The sequence below is a fragment of the Prionailurus bengalensis genome, chromosome B3 (assembly GCF_016509475.1).
Source record: "Prionailurus bengalensis isolate Pbe53 chromosome B3, Fcat_Pben_1.1_paternal_pri, whole genome shotgun sequence".
In the NCBI taxonomy this organism is placed as follows: domain Eukaryota; kingdom Metazoa; phylum Chordata; class Mammalia; order Carnivora; family Felidae; genus Prionailurus; species Prionailurus bengalensis.
Genome location: NC_057355.1, coordinates 120,524,910 through 120,539,520, shown reverse-complemented (window position 1 = coordinate 120,539,520; position 14,611 = coordinate 120,524,910). Strand labels below are relative to the sequence as shown.

General features: G+C 38.8%; 1 protein-coding gene and 1 pseudogene across 3 annotated transcripts in view; one reads left to right on the top strand and one right to left on the bottom strand.

Annotated features, from left to right (window-relative positions):
- YLPM1 (YLP motif containing 1) overlaps positions 1-14,611 on the bottom strand; it is a 75,103-nt gene that overhangs the window by 26,866 nt on the left and 33,626 nt on the right. For all 3 annotated transcript variants that reach the window (XM_043556637.1, XM_043556639.1, XM_043556638.1), the window contains exons 6-11: positions 12,843-12,963; positions 5,193-5,613; positions 4,988-5,080; positions 4,573-4,768; positions 3,793-3,911; positions 2,733-2,887 (exon numbers count right to left, since the gene is read on the bottom strand). In XM_043556637.1, the coding sequence (XP_043412572.1) occupies positions 2,733-2,887; positions 3,793-3,911; positions 4,573-4,768; positions 4,988-5,080; positions 5,193-5,613; positions 12,843-12,963 (1,105 nt within the window). The remainder of the gene's footprint in view (positions 1-2,732; positions 2,888-3,792; positions 3,912-4,572; positions 4,769-4,987; positions 5,081-5,192; positions 5,614-12,842; positions 12,964-14,611) is intronic.
- LOC122469330 lies at positions 6,700-8,910 on the top strand (annotated as a pseudogene).

The following is a 14,611-nucleotide window of genomic DNA, read 5'->3' as shown; positions in this document are numbered from 1 at the left end:
TGAGACACCTCAGGTGAAATGGGCAAATCCCTAGAAAGACAAAGGGCAACTGAAACTGACCCCAGAAAACACAGACAATCTGAATAGATCTGTGACAAGTGAAGAGACTGATTGAGTAACCAAAAAACACTACCTACAAAGAAAAGCTCAGAGGCCCAGATGGCTACATCACTGAATTCCAACAAACATTTAAAGAACTCTTTACAAACTCTTCCAAAAAATAGAACAGGAAGGAACTCCCTACTCATTTTGTGAGGCCAGCATCTCAAATCAAGCAGATACCATGATGCCAAAAGCAGACAAAACATCACAAGAAAACTATAGATATCTCTTATGAATATGGATGCAAAAATCCCTAAAAAAAATACTGGCAAAAGGAATCCAGCAACATATAAAAAGAATTATACACCATGACTAAATGGGATTTATCCCAGGGATGCAAATTAACATCCAAAAGCCAATTACTGTAATTAATATATCATTATCAACAGAATAAAGAAAACAAAAATCACATATAAAAGAATAAAATCACACACATTAAAAAGCAAACAAACAAAATCTCAATTAATGCAGGGAAAGCATTCAACAAAATTCAACATCATTTCATGATGAAAACATTCAACAAACTAGGAAGGGAAGGGAACCCTCTTCAACCTGATAAAGGGCATCTACTGAAAACCCATAGCAACAGCATACTTAATGGTGAAATGCTGAAAGTTTTCTAAAAACAAGAATAAACATAGATGTCCACTCTCACCACATCCATTCAACACTGTACTGGAGGTTCTAGCCAGACAACGAGGGAGTTAAAAAAAGAAAAAAAGGATTCAGATTGTAAAAGAAGAAGTTAAACCTTCTCTATCGGCAGATGACATGACCTCATATATAAAAAATCCTACGGAATCCACTAAAAATTAATTAGAAGAAAAGAGTTTAGCAATGTTGCAGGATATAAGATCAATATACAAAAGTCAGTTTTAGCTCTATACAATTGAATACAAAAACGGAATTAAGCTAACTATATCAATAACAATAAAATGTGAATGGAAAACATGATCCAACTATATGCTGTGCTTTCTAAAGGAGACATGCTTTATTTTGTATTTTCAATTTTTTTACTTAAGTTCTAGTTAGTTGACATATAGTGTAACACTGGTTTCGGGAGTAGAATTTAGTGATTCATCATAACCAGTGCTGATCATAACCAGTGCCCTCCTTAATACCAACGCCTATTTAGCCCACCCCCCACCCACCTCCCTAAAGGAGACATACTTTAGATTCAAATACAAATAGACTGAAAATTAAAGGGTGCAAAAAAAGAAATCATACAAACAGACAACCATAGGAAAGCTGGAATAGCTATACTAATAATAATAGATGAAATAGACTTTACAACCATGACTTATATAGTCATATGTAGTCAAAATATTTGATGGAAATCTCTAGCATCAGTTTACTGAAACAGAATCTAAATATTCTGCAATATAAATTTAACAACGTATGCATGTGACACTTGTCAGAATGGTTAAAATCAACCACACAAGAATCAACAGGTGTTGGCAAGAATGTGGAGCAAAAGGAACCCTCGTGCAGGGTTGGTGCGAATGCAAGCTGGTGCAGCCACTGTGGACAACAGTATACAGGTTCCTCAAAAAGTTAAAAATAGAACTACCCTAGGATCTAGCAATAACACTACTGGTATTTACCCAAAGAATATAAAAACATAAATTCAAAGGGATACATGCACCCCTATGTTTATAGCAGTATTATTTACAATAGCCAAGATATGGAAGCAGCCCAAGTGTCCATCAACAGATGAATGTATAAATAAGATATGGTATATATATAACATACATATATATATATATATATATATATATATATATATATATATATAAATACACACACATACATTTTTATATACATATATAAATTACGGAATATTATTTAACCATAAAAAAGAATAAAACCTTGCTATTTGCAATGACATGGATGGAGCAAGAGAGTATAATGCTGGGTGAAATAAGTCAGAGAAAGACTAACACCTTATGATTTCACTCATATGTGGAATTTAAGAAACAAACGAGCAAGGGGCAAAAGAAAAGAGAAACAGAGAGAGACAAATCAAGAAACAGACTCTTATGTATAGAGAATAAACTAACAGTTACCAGAGGGGAAGGGGGCTTTGGTGGGATAGGTTAAATAGGTGATGGGGATTAAGGAGTGCAAGTGTTATGATGAGCGCCGGGTGATGCATGGAATTGTTGAATCACTATCTTGTACATCTGAAACTAATGTAACACTATTAACTAACTGGAATTAAAATTAAAACGAAAGAAAACAAAATAAAGAACATATATATTTGGGGGTCACAAGGAAAATAAGCCCAAATAAATCAAGTCTCCTAATTCTCCCTTTTTTTGTTCCACATACCATAGAACCAAATCCACTTCCCCTCCTCCCCTCTTCAAAATGCAATTAATGAAGTTCTTATGAATTGTTTTCTAAAATTTTCAACATCTTTTTTTGCCAAGCAATTAAGTTCTAATTTCTTAAATTCTATAGGGTAGGCAATTTATGAATTTATATGATGACTTGTAGATGATAAAATGCCTTGAATCTGATATTATTACCATGTCACAGAAAAGTAGAGAAATTATGTTCAGGGTATTAAAAAGATCTCCTGATAGCTTCTGATTTGCAAGAAAGCTAGTCAACTACACAGGACTCACTCTCTCAGGTCTGCTCTCTCGGCCAGGTGGTTTCAAAATATCATCTACGTTCTTAGATTCGGGTTTCTTCTCAACCCGTGGGGCTGGAGGTGGCTGGTGGCTTAGTGAAGGAGCTGGCAGGGGCATTCGCTCCTCTGGATAAGTTCTTCGTTCTCCTAGGATTTCAGCAATTGAACAAAATTACTATTTATATGGTAATTATTTAAAATTTTAACTCTCTTCAGTCATCCTAAGGTAATAAAATTCATGATGATTTGGAGGCTACTTCTAAACCTTAATCAGAGAAAGTTTAAAGTAATGTAAATTTACATTTCTTGAAATCAAGAAAATGAAAAGATTTAGGTATATGATTTTGGGCAAATAGAATGTTCTGAAAAATACTGACTTCATCTTTGTTTGTATTAAATTTAGGGAAAAAGTTAAGCAACAGGACATAGGAGAATAATACATACTTTGCCGATAGTCCCAAGTATGACTTACGGTCTGTCTATAACTTCTGGTTTTACAGTTTTAAGAACAAGAGTTACTAGCTTAGGAAAGCTTGTTCTTACAAATAGGTATGCATTTTTGGTTTAGGTGTATAACAGTGAAAAACAAAAAGCAACCTAAATGTCCAATAATAAGAGTCTTCTACTTTATCCACTCAATGGTATATCATAGAACCATTATTATAATAGGTTTACATACAGAAAAATGTTACGTATCACTGAGAATAAACATGATAAAGAAATTCTATTTACACTTTGATTACAACTTCATTAATACATACGTGAAAAGAGAATGAGAAGAAACATACAAAATTATAGTTGTTGTGGTATGGTAGGAGGTGGGATTATAACTGATTTTGTTTCTATTTTCCAAAACTTCTTTAATAATACCAAAGAACAATTTATGTTTTCTTTCATTAATTACATTGCTATTTTTGATGATAATGCTCCCATCTCTGATAAATCAGTGCATTCATTTTATTCTGAAAGTTTAAATCCACAGCTATAGGGGGAAACATCTCCAGTGGTCTGTATTCTCAACATCCTCATAGTTAATAAGGCACTTGTTCTACCTCCAAACATGGATGGTCCTTCATAGGCTGGTCGGTCAGACTTCCGGTCATAGGATGGCCTATCAAATCCCCCTCTTCTAGATGAGGAATGGTCTTTTTTGTCTCGATATGACTGAGTCCTAGAGGTGTAACAGGAAGTACTTTAGAAAATTTAAAAAAAAAAAAAAAAAAAAAAAGGAGGTCTCTGTATTACAATGCAATACACTATCTGCCCAATTTTCTCCATGGGTAGCTACTACACATAGGCAATATTTTTATTTTTATTTTGCTTTTCCTTTTATTTTATTTTATTTTTTTGAGGGGGGAGGGGCAGAGAGAGAGGGAGAGACAGAATCATAAGCAGACTCTGTGCTCAGCCATGATCTCACGACATGACCTGGGCTGAAGTCAAGATGCTTAACCGACTGAGCCACCCAGGTGCCCCAGTTTTCCATTTAGATCTGCCTTGCACACAGACGTCTAAAGGGCTCATGAACTGCAAAAATACGTTGTTGACCTACTAATGAAGTAATGACTGTACCTTTATTGACAATACTATTTCCTTTCCTTACAGGCTATCTCCATCTCCCATTTAATTCTCTGGAATTCAAGCTCATAAAACTCAAGCATCTCGTTTCCTGCAGATTGGTCTGGAACTGCTTTTCCTTCTCCAAATTACACACACATGTATGAGAAGTATACATCATTTACCAAATTTCCCTTAGATACAATGACTTTTGCTGAACTTAAGTCTATGGTAATTTGTACACCTGGCAAAAAGGTATTTTTCATAACACGTACCTATCATCTCGAGGTCGGCGTTCTCTATCAAATCGATCCCGGTCATAGTCAATAACACCACGATCCCGTTCTCGGTCTCTGTGTGTCTCTCGATCCCTTTTGAAATCTCGATGATCTGCCATGACATTACTTTGACGATCAAAATAAGGCTCACGGTCTCTGTCTCTATCATAACGATCACGTTGGCCTGCATGTTCTACAAAAACAATTAGTACAAAGTAAGAGCTATATCCCTTTTCTGAAATAAAAGCAGAAAGGTGCAAATCTAACTTTAGAGCTAGTATAAATTATTGTCCTAAATTCAACTTATGAATCTTTCAGCTATATTAAAGGGAGGCCCAGATAACCTTATCAAAATCACATGATAATTAGGTCCTAAAAGGTTTAAAAATACTGATCTCTCTGGGACTCCTACCTGTCTCAAAAGTTGATCTTTCAGGTAGTGGATCTGGGCGCAAAGTTATTCTTTCTCCATAGGGTATCTGTTCAACTTTATTAGTGGACATATCTGGTGAACCAAATCAGGGATAAAACACTGTAAGAATGAAGCCTAAAGAAGACAAAGCTGAAGCTCACGATTTCCTGAGAATCCCAAATACAAAGCTGCCACCATTACTCACCTCGGCCATGGCCATAATCAACAGTCTGCTGCACTGGGGGTGGTTTGGACATCGGTGGCAGACCCATAGGCATTGGGCCAGGAGGGGGGATGGGAGGGTGAACATGTGGGGGTGGTAACACTGGAGCAGATGGGATTGTTCCAGGTTCTGGTTTAAATTCTGAATTCAGTCCTTGTTCATCATTTGTATCCCAGAGGCCATAGAAAGAATCTTCATCCCAGCGCTCCTGTTCCACAGCTGAAGTCTGTGGCTTTATTACTGGCGGAGGAGGTGGAGGTGGAGGAGGAGGCGGTGGTGGTGGTGGTATTGGGATAGGCGGCCTGGTCACAGGAACAGATGGTCTTGCTGGTGGAGCAGAGGGTCTTACAATTGTTCCTGGTGGTTTACCCATAGGAGGGGGTGGTCTATAGGCCCCTGGAGGCTGGAGAATAGGGTAAATGGTTTAGTGGAGGAGCATACCATCGTGTTCTCACACGTCGGTAGAAATTAAAACCCGATTTTCCGTCCATACAAGAAAAAGTTCTTTTTCTTTTTAAAACCTTTTTGTGTCTTAAAATACACCATTGGAGGGGTGCCTGGGTAGCTCAGTCAGTTAAGTGTCCAACTTTGGCTCAGGGTGTGATCTTGCAGTTTGGGAGTTCGAGCCCTACATCGGGTTCTGTGCTGATAGTACTGAGCCTGTTTGGGATTCTCTCCCTCTCTCTCTGCCCCTCTCCCACTAGTGCACCTTCTAGCTCTCTCAAAATAAATAAACTTAAAAAAATAATAATCAGGGGCGCCTGGGTGGCTCAGTCGGTTAAGCATCCGACTTCAGCTCAGGTCATGATCTCGCGGTCCGTGAGTTCGAGCCCCGCGTCGGGCTCTGTGCTGACAGCTCAGATCCTGGAGCCTGTTTCAGATTCTGTGTCTCCCCCTCCCTGACTCTCCCCCGTTCATGCTCTGTTTCTGTCTCAAAAACAAATAAACGTTAAAAAAAAATTAAAAAAATAATAATAATAAATAAAACAAAATACACCATTGGAGAGAAATATGCAAATCATGTATCTAATAAAGGAACTGTATTTAAAATTTGAAAAATTAGTATAATTTAATAGTAAGACAAATAATAGAAAAAAAATCAGCAAAAAATTTGGAGATTTCTCCAAAGAAGATACACAAATGGCCAATAAGCACTTGAGAAGACACTCAACATCATTAGTCATTAGGGAAATAGATGATGGTAGCACAGCTCAGTACGTTTACTAAAAATCACCTAAAATGGGCAAATTATATGGTATGTAGATCATACCTCAATTAGGTTATCAAAAATTGTCCTCGACCTTTCGCTAGATTGGACTGGCTGGCTCCTGCCATTGCGGTGGTGACCCACTTCATTCCCATCCTTCTGACACTCTTACATCTGGAGATCTTCATATTTCTCTAAGTTCTTCCACCTCAATATGTAAACTGGGCCTTTCTTATAATCTTGCTCTCTTTTTTTTTTTCCTTCTACCTTCAGTTCAGCAACATGAATGTGGATCCAGTTCAGGCCCAGTGCCCTCCTTGCCCTGAAGCACCCAATTCTAGGGACTCTTCTCCAATGCTTGAGATTTATGGGCCTGAAGAAAACTATGCATCCTTGCGTGTCATCTGCTGAGATACCCTACACGGAGACCGTCTCTCCTCTTCCTTCCTCCATGGTCTGCTTATTCAGGACAGCTTCGTTTCTTCCACCAGTCCCAGAGTAAAATCACTACCCACTTTTGTAGAGGAGAGCACAGTGAAGAAGGAAGATATGGCCCAGGGCAAGAAACAGAAGCCCTGTTCAGAACCGTGTTCTCTCAGACCCAGCTATATGTACTCAATGACAGATCCCAGAGACAGAAATACCTCAGTCTCCAGCAGATGCAAGAACTTTCCAACATTCCGAACCTTAGCTACAAGCAGGTTAAATCCTGGTCCCAGAACCAGAGAATGAAATGTAAGAGGTGGCAGAACTGGCCAAAGAACAGCAACAGTATGACTCAGAATGGCTCAGCAACTACAGAATACCCAGGCTTCTCTTCCTATCACCGGGGATACCTGACGACCACTTCTGGAAACCTTCCAATATGGAGTAACCAGACCTGGAACAGTCAGTCTTGGAGCAACCATTTCTGGAACAGTTAGACCTGGTGCCCCCAAGCCTGGAATAGTCAGCTCCACAACTGTGGAGAGGAATCCCTGCAATCCCAGATCCAGTTCCAGCAAAATTCTGTCAGTGACTTGGAGTCCATCTTAGAAACTGCTGGGGAAAGCCATAGTGTAAAATGCTTTAATAAATATTTTTTGATATTAGTTAATTAATTAAATATTAATTAATGTTACTTAATATTTAGCACTTTATTAAAGTGCTAAGCATCTTAGTACCCAGCGAGTAATAGGTTTATTCCCAAAGTACTCTGTGAACACACAGCCTGAAGATGTGTGACATGATGAGAATATTATTCAATCTCAGTTTGGGCAGTGGCTGTATTACTTCGCTTACGATTTGTCTTTTAGGGTCCTGTATCTCTGCCTTGATACTGTATCCCATTATGCTTATTGTTTCAACTGAGAAGGTACGATTGGAATCTAATCGAAGAGGTTTCAGTAGCATTGGCTGCTATGGACAGCATGATAAAAGATGCTTCTGGCTACAAGTAACTAGATATAACACTAATTTGGATATCTTTAGGTTCTAGAATCCAACTTCAAGAATAGGAAGTAAAGATACAAAGACAAATGATGAAGGATTACTTGTATTTTCTGAGTTTGTGAGGCTTTACTTATTAGTAACCTCAAATGTTATGATGAAGGGTCAAGCTATAATGTGCTTCATTGGTTTCCTCTGCCCCCTGTGTTATTTTACTACAACTCCTAATTTCTTCGTTATTCTAGTTATTTGTAGAGAGATGTTTTGTATTTTAATGTATCATGGTAATAGTATCAGTTTGGCTGGTTGGTTTATAGGTTTAAGTACAAATAAATAAAATACCCACTTCAAAAAATTGTCCTCAACACTATCACCCTCCCACCAATGTATCACCCTCTCTTTTTTCTCCTTACTTAAAAAGTAGGGTGCTAGCCACTTGAGATATAAATGTCCCAGGCCCACCCTACATCTACTGAATTTCTGTAGGGGGAGATCCTGGCATTAATTAAAAACCAAAACCTCCATGAGTAATTCTGTTGTCTGGTTGACAACAGCAGTCTGTGGCAAGACTAGTACCAACACACAACATCAGCACCAGGAAACAACAAAACAAAGAAACTGAATGGGACATTTAGTAACCTCTCCAAGAGGAAGTGCCACTGTCGTGTGCAATGTTTGCATTTGTCTTCCCAAATCAATCACCGAATGTCAACAGAAATGTGTATTAAGGAGACAGTAGAATCTCTTGACAGATAGGTCCTATCTACTCAATGCTGAAACCCAACTGTCAAATTTTATTTTAATCTCTGCAAGCCTGATTCGAACACTCATTATCCTTTTCTCTTAGTTTGTTGTTTCTGGTTTGTTTTTCACTGACAGCTATTTTAGACCTTAGAGACCCAACAACATACATTACTTACCTATTTACTCATGTATGGGCTGTACTTTAAGAACAAACTTTGGGTAACAAAAGGGATTTGGCCATTATGTAAGGAACACTGTTTAACTAGAGGTCACTACAACCCACAGTAAAAGACAAATGGTTGCTACCTAAGGGAAACATTTGATTGTAGCACTCTAAAAAATTGCTAATATAGGACAAAAACTATGGTGTCTGGAGTACAGCTATCCAGACCTGTTCCAAATATCTTAAGAACTCTTCAGATTATGTCTATAAATAAAAGTGTTTTCTTTACACTACACAGTGAAAGCGATACATTTGTAAAAAAAAAAAAAAAAAAAAAATCCCTACAGTATTTACATGAGAATTACTATCTACAGTATATTAAGAATGGGGCGCCTGGGTGGCTCAGTTCGTTGGACATCTGACTCTTGATTTCGGCTCAGGTCATGCTCTGACAGTCCTGGGGTCGAGCCCAGCATTGTGCTGATAGCACAGAGCCTGCTTGGGTCCTTTCTCTCCTTTTTCTCTGCCCCTCCCCCATTCATGTGAGTGCTCTCTCCCTCTCTCTCCAAATAAATAAACTTAAAAGAAAAAGAGTAATATAAATTGGTAAGAAAAAAAAACCTTACAAGTCAAACAGACGAATGGATAAAGGACAAAAATAGAATTTTTACAAGAAGAAATATAATATGGAAAAATACTCGTGTTCACTATCAAAAATGCATATTAAAACATTTTATTAAAGCTACTAAATCGACCAAAAATATCAAGTAGCTGGTGTTTGCAAGGCTCTAGCATACATTTTATACAACTATTTTAAAAAAATGTTTTTTATGTTTATGTTTGAGAGAGAGAGAGAGAGAGAGAGAGAGAGAGAGAGAGAGAAACAGTGTGAATAGGAGAGGGGCAGAGAGAAAGGGGCACATAGAATCTGAAGCAGGATCCAGGCTCTGTGCTGATAGCTCAGAGCCCAACGTGAGGCTCGAACTCACGAACCACAAGATCATGACCTGAGCCAAAGTTGGATGATTAACAGACTGAGCCATCCAGGAGCCCCTTTATACAACTATTTTAGAGAGCCATTAGCTATATTCCAGGAATCATTAAAAATGTCCTTATTCTGTAACTGAAATATCCTACTTTGGGATTTTGGGGATCTTAAAATTTAAGAAGTATCTATGGGACCCGGGGTGGCTCAGTTGGTTAAGCATCTGACTTTGGCTCAGGTCATAATCTCATAGGTTGTAAGTTTGAGCCCTGCGTCAGACTCTGTGTTGACAGTTCAGAGCCCAGAGCCTGCTTCAGATTCTGTCTCCCTCTCTCTCTCTCTCTCTCTGCCCCTCCCTAGCTCACGCTCTGTCTCTCTCAAAAATAAACATGAAATTTTTTTTTTAAAAATAAGTTACCTAGAGTAAGAACTTGATACATTCACTGAAGTTATATTAATAATAAGACTGAAGGATTAGAAGCAAATGTCCAACGGAAGTGGAATAGTTTTAATAAATTATGCATCAAAAGTAATAAAGTATGTAGGAATATGAAAAATGTTTTTGATTTGTTAAGTGAATAAGGCAGAAATGTGGAACTATAATCTAGAGTTTCAACTATTTGCTAAGAGATACAAAGATAAAAGACACAGTTCCTATTATTAGGAGCTCTGTTTAGAAGGAAAGACAGACAAGGTAACAGACAAAATACAATAGGATAATGGCTATGACAGAAGCTTGTACAAGATGTTACAGGGGTACATGTGAAGGCAACCATCTTACCCAAGGGGAAGAGAAGATACAAAGCTGACTTCTAAAAAACGAACAAGAATTAACTAGTTGGAGAAGAGGATAAGAGAAAGAAAAGAAACTCTAGGTTTAGAGAACAACATGTACGTGCAAAGGCATGGGGAAGTTAAGAGTCTGGCACACTCGCACAGTTGTAAGAAGCTCCACGTGGAAGGAAGGCAGAGTGGAAGGGAGGAGAAGAGCAAGTAATGGTAAGCAGAGGTCAAGCCAGCTCAGGAGAAACATAAAGGGTCATGCAAAAGACTTTAGATTTTATCACGTAAGCAGCGGGGAATACAGCATTCTAAAGCGAAGGTGCATGCAACATGGTGAGATTTATGTTTTTAAATGTCCATTTTGGGGTGCCTGGGTGGCTCAGTCGGTTAAGCATCTGACTTCGGCTCAGGTCATGATCTCATGGTTTGTGAGTTCGAGCCCCACGTGGGGCTCTGTGCTGACAGCTCAGAGCCTGGAGCCTGCTTCAGATTCTGTGTCTCTCCCTCTCTCTGCCCCTCCCATGTTCACGCTCTGTCTCTCTGTCTCTCAATAATAAATGTTAAAAAAAAAAAATTAAGTGTCCACTTTGGCCAGAAGTCCCATCACTAGAGAATTTTTTGGGGTGATAGAAATTTTGTTCTTCTTTATATTTGTCAAAACTCAAACTGTAGGCTTAAAATGAGTGGGCTTAAAGTGAGTTAAGATATGTAAACTATACCTCAAAATTTGATTCAAAAATACAATAAAATAATCACTCTAGCAGAATGGAGAATGGATCAGAGGAGAATGAGATGGAGAGATGAACTGGGATGTTTCTGAAATAATCTAGGCAAGAACTGATGAAGGACAAAACTGAGGTTGTGGGGAAGTGGAGGACAGTATATTTGAACAATATTAAAAAGGTAGTAAAATCAATCAAAAGAATGACTGGATACGGAAGGGCAGGACACAGTAAACAGTTAAGGCTGACTTTCAGGTTTCCAGTTTGGGTGAGTAGGTGATGGTGAGGAGAAAGAACAAGGTTAATGGAAAATGATACTGAGGTCCATTTTGAATATGCTGAGTTTGACAGGAGACACATCCAGAGAGAAACGCTGGAGGCAGACAGATGCACACACAAGTCAGGAGATATGATATGGGGAGGCAACATCATGGTGGTCATTGGTGACAACTATGTAATCTGTTTCGTGTTAGACTATGTGTTATGATGAAAGGGCACACTGAAAAGTGAAGAGTTAATTTCATGAAATGATTTGGGTTTTCCCTCTCATTGTGTTGTTATAAAGTTATTTGCATGACAACATTTTTAAAGGTCATCACTGGCTTAAAGGTAAAATAACAAACAACAACAACAATGAACGCAAAACAAAGGGAGAACCTGATCACACAAACCTTTCGCAGAACTTTACTGCCTGAACTAGAGCATGATGTTTGATCCCTTCCCTAGCTGAGGAACCAGTAGCCCAAGGCAGTGGGGAGACTCTGAGGCTCACAGGAGGTGGGCTCATAAGGGGCCTCTGCACTGCCGAGATGAAAAACAGGACCATTTCAACAAAAGAGACTATTAGGAAAATTCTACACTTGTGTGAACATGAAGCCATGTAGCTCAGGTGTGCTTGGTGTATTTATCAAAACCTAGGGGGAAAAAGTGACTGTCACACTTTTGACCACATTTAAAAGATTTTCAAAGGCCAATTACCATTAGCTTTTTACTTTCCCCAAATTTACATTAAAAAAATTTTTTTTTAACGTTTATTCTTTTTTTTTTTTTTTAATTTTTTTTTTTCAACGTTTATTTATTTTTGGGACAGAGAGAGACAGAGCATGAACGGGGGAGGGGCAGAGAGAGAGGGAGACACAGAATCGGAAACAGGCTCCAGGCTCCGAGCCATCAGCCCAGAGCCTGACGCGGGGCTCGAACTCAAGGAGCGCGAGATCGTGACCTGGCTAAAGTCGGATGCTTAACCGACTGTGCCACCCAGGCGCCCCAACGTTTATTCATTTTTGAGCGACAGAGAGAGACAGAGTATGAGTGGGGCGGGGGGTGGGGGTGGGGCGGCAGAGAGGGAGACACAGAATCCAAAGCAGGCTCCAGGCTCTGAGCTGTCAGCACAGAGCCCGACATGCGGCTCGAACTCACTGACCATGAAATCCTGACCCAAGCTGAAGTCGGACACTTAACTGACTGAGCCACCCAGGCACTGCAAATTTACATTTTTTATAGAGGAAATTTATACCTATTACAATGGGAAAAAATCAAACAACATACAAACATACAAAGTAGGAATCATTTCATTTCCCGAGCACACGTTTTTCCATACCGGGTACATTCCAGGCCTTGAAGATGCATTCTGCAACCTCGAGTCCTGGGGTGGCAGATGGTCAGGCATCTGTGGCTCAGACCCAAAGTCTTTCATCTTCTGAAGCTGTTCTTTCTGTTCCCTGTGAACAAATAAAATTGCCATTGTACATTAAGGCATGTTTACTCCAGACCCAGTGACTACAACTGATATCAAAGACAAAGAGATCTTAAGAACCCTGTTCCAAAACCCTCTATGGTGCCCCCAGGGCATCTCCAGGGTAACACTCTCTTGCCTTTATGTAGCTAACTGACTAGTCTTCTACACTATAAATGACTATAAATTACTAAACCTATTCAAGGACAGGTGCCACAACCTGCCTCATTAGTCTATTCTAAAATAGCATCTACTGGTCACCTTTTTCTTTCATTGAACAAAAAGTTCTCTCACTATTTTCCTTGTTCAATACTCTCTCGCTAGATGAGAGAGTATGGCAAACTGGTGGCCAAATACGGCCTACAAAGTTTCTTGTTTGTTTTTTTTTAATTGGCTTTCCCATCAGTTTTTAAAATCTGAATTAGCTGCTGTTATTTACGAAGCAAAATATTTCACATATAAATTCCAATTGTAAAGAGATTTGGTAACAATGGGTCTATGTCCCCACATGCCAACAATCAGCTGACTGGAGTGATGGCCGTCCACTTTAGATGAAGCAGGTTGCTACAGTCCTCACCACACTCGGTAGAGTCACCCTGCCCCACTTTCACTCATTATAGTTACCTGTCTGGTTCTTGTGGGTACTTTAGTTTATGGCCCAGTGAGAGCTAATGTCAGTCTATACCTTTAAAAACAACACTTCATATTCCTAAAAAGGATTCATGGAACTCTTCATGCTTTTCTTGAATTCTCTGGTCCAATTCCTTCCTTCCTTTTTTTTTTTTTTTTTTTTGAGTTTTCCTTACAATGCCCACCATAAACAGGTGTACATCTACTCCAACCTCTTTAGACTTTTTACAATTTTCTTCCTACACTGGATGTAGTGCCCCAAATGGACACAAACTAAGGGTCAAAAAAGTTTATTTTCTACCTCATGTAAATCGTATTATGACTTCACACCAATACAACATAGCTTACTTGTGTTCAACTATGATAATTCTTATCCATCACTTCATATATTGTAGTTATGCTTATGTTGCCTAGAAAGAGCTTAAAAAAAGGATGATGAAGAAGAAGCACCTTTTATCAAAAGGTTTTCTATACCAAGTAATAGCGGATGAAAAGGAAATTTTAAAAAGAAAAGGAAAGAAATCTTGGCAGTTTGGGAACACTAACCAGCTTGGTGTTCTCCATAAACAAAACAGATTTTAGAGCTGGACAGACTGGGTTCAAATTCTGGGTTTGCCACTGATTAGCCAAGTGGACTTAACCTCTCTGAGCTTTAGTGTCATCTGTGAAGTAGGGTATGTCTACTTATCATTGCAGGCCTTTGAGATAAAAGGATCTGAGACAGGAAGACTGAGACAATGTAGGCTAAATTATTAGCACAGTGCCCAGCACATGGTGGGTGTTAAGTTAAAGGCGTCTGTAATTTAACAGTGAATGGTGTGGTAACTAAACGTCCTCTATCATGCTTTCCACATCTTCTTCACGAGTAATCTGGAAAAGTAAAATCTCTCAGAGCGTATCTTCTACAGACACAAATCTGTTGTGCTGCCCGAGGCACCGGATCTTTCATCTTTACCTACAGGGATTTTTCCTCGTTGTACTTTTCTAGTCATAAAGCTTCAGTT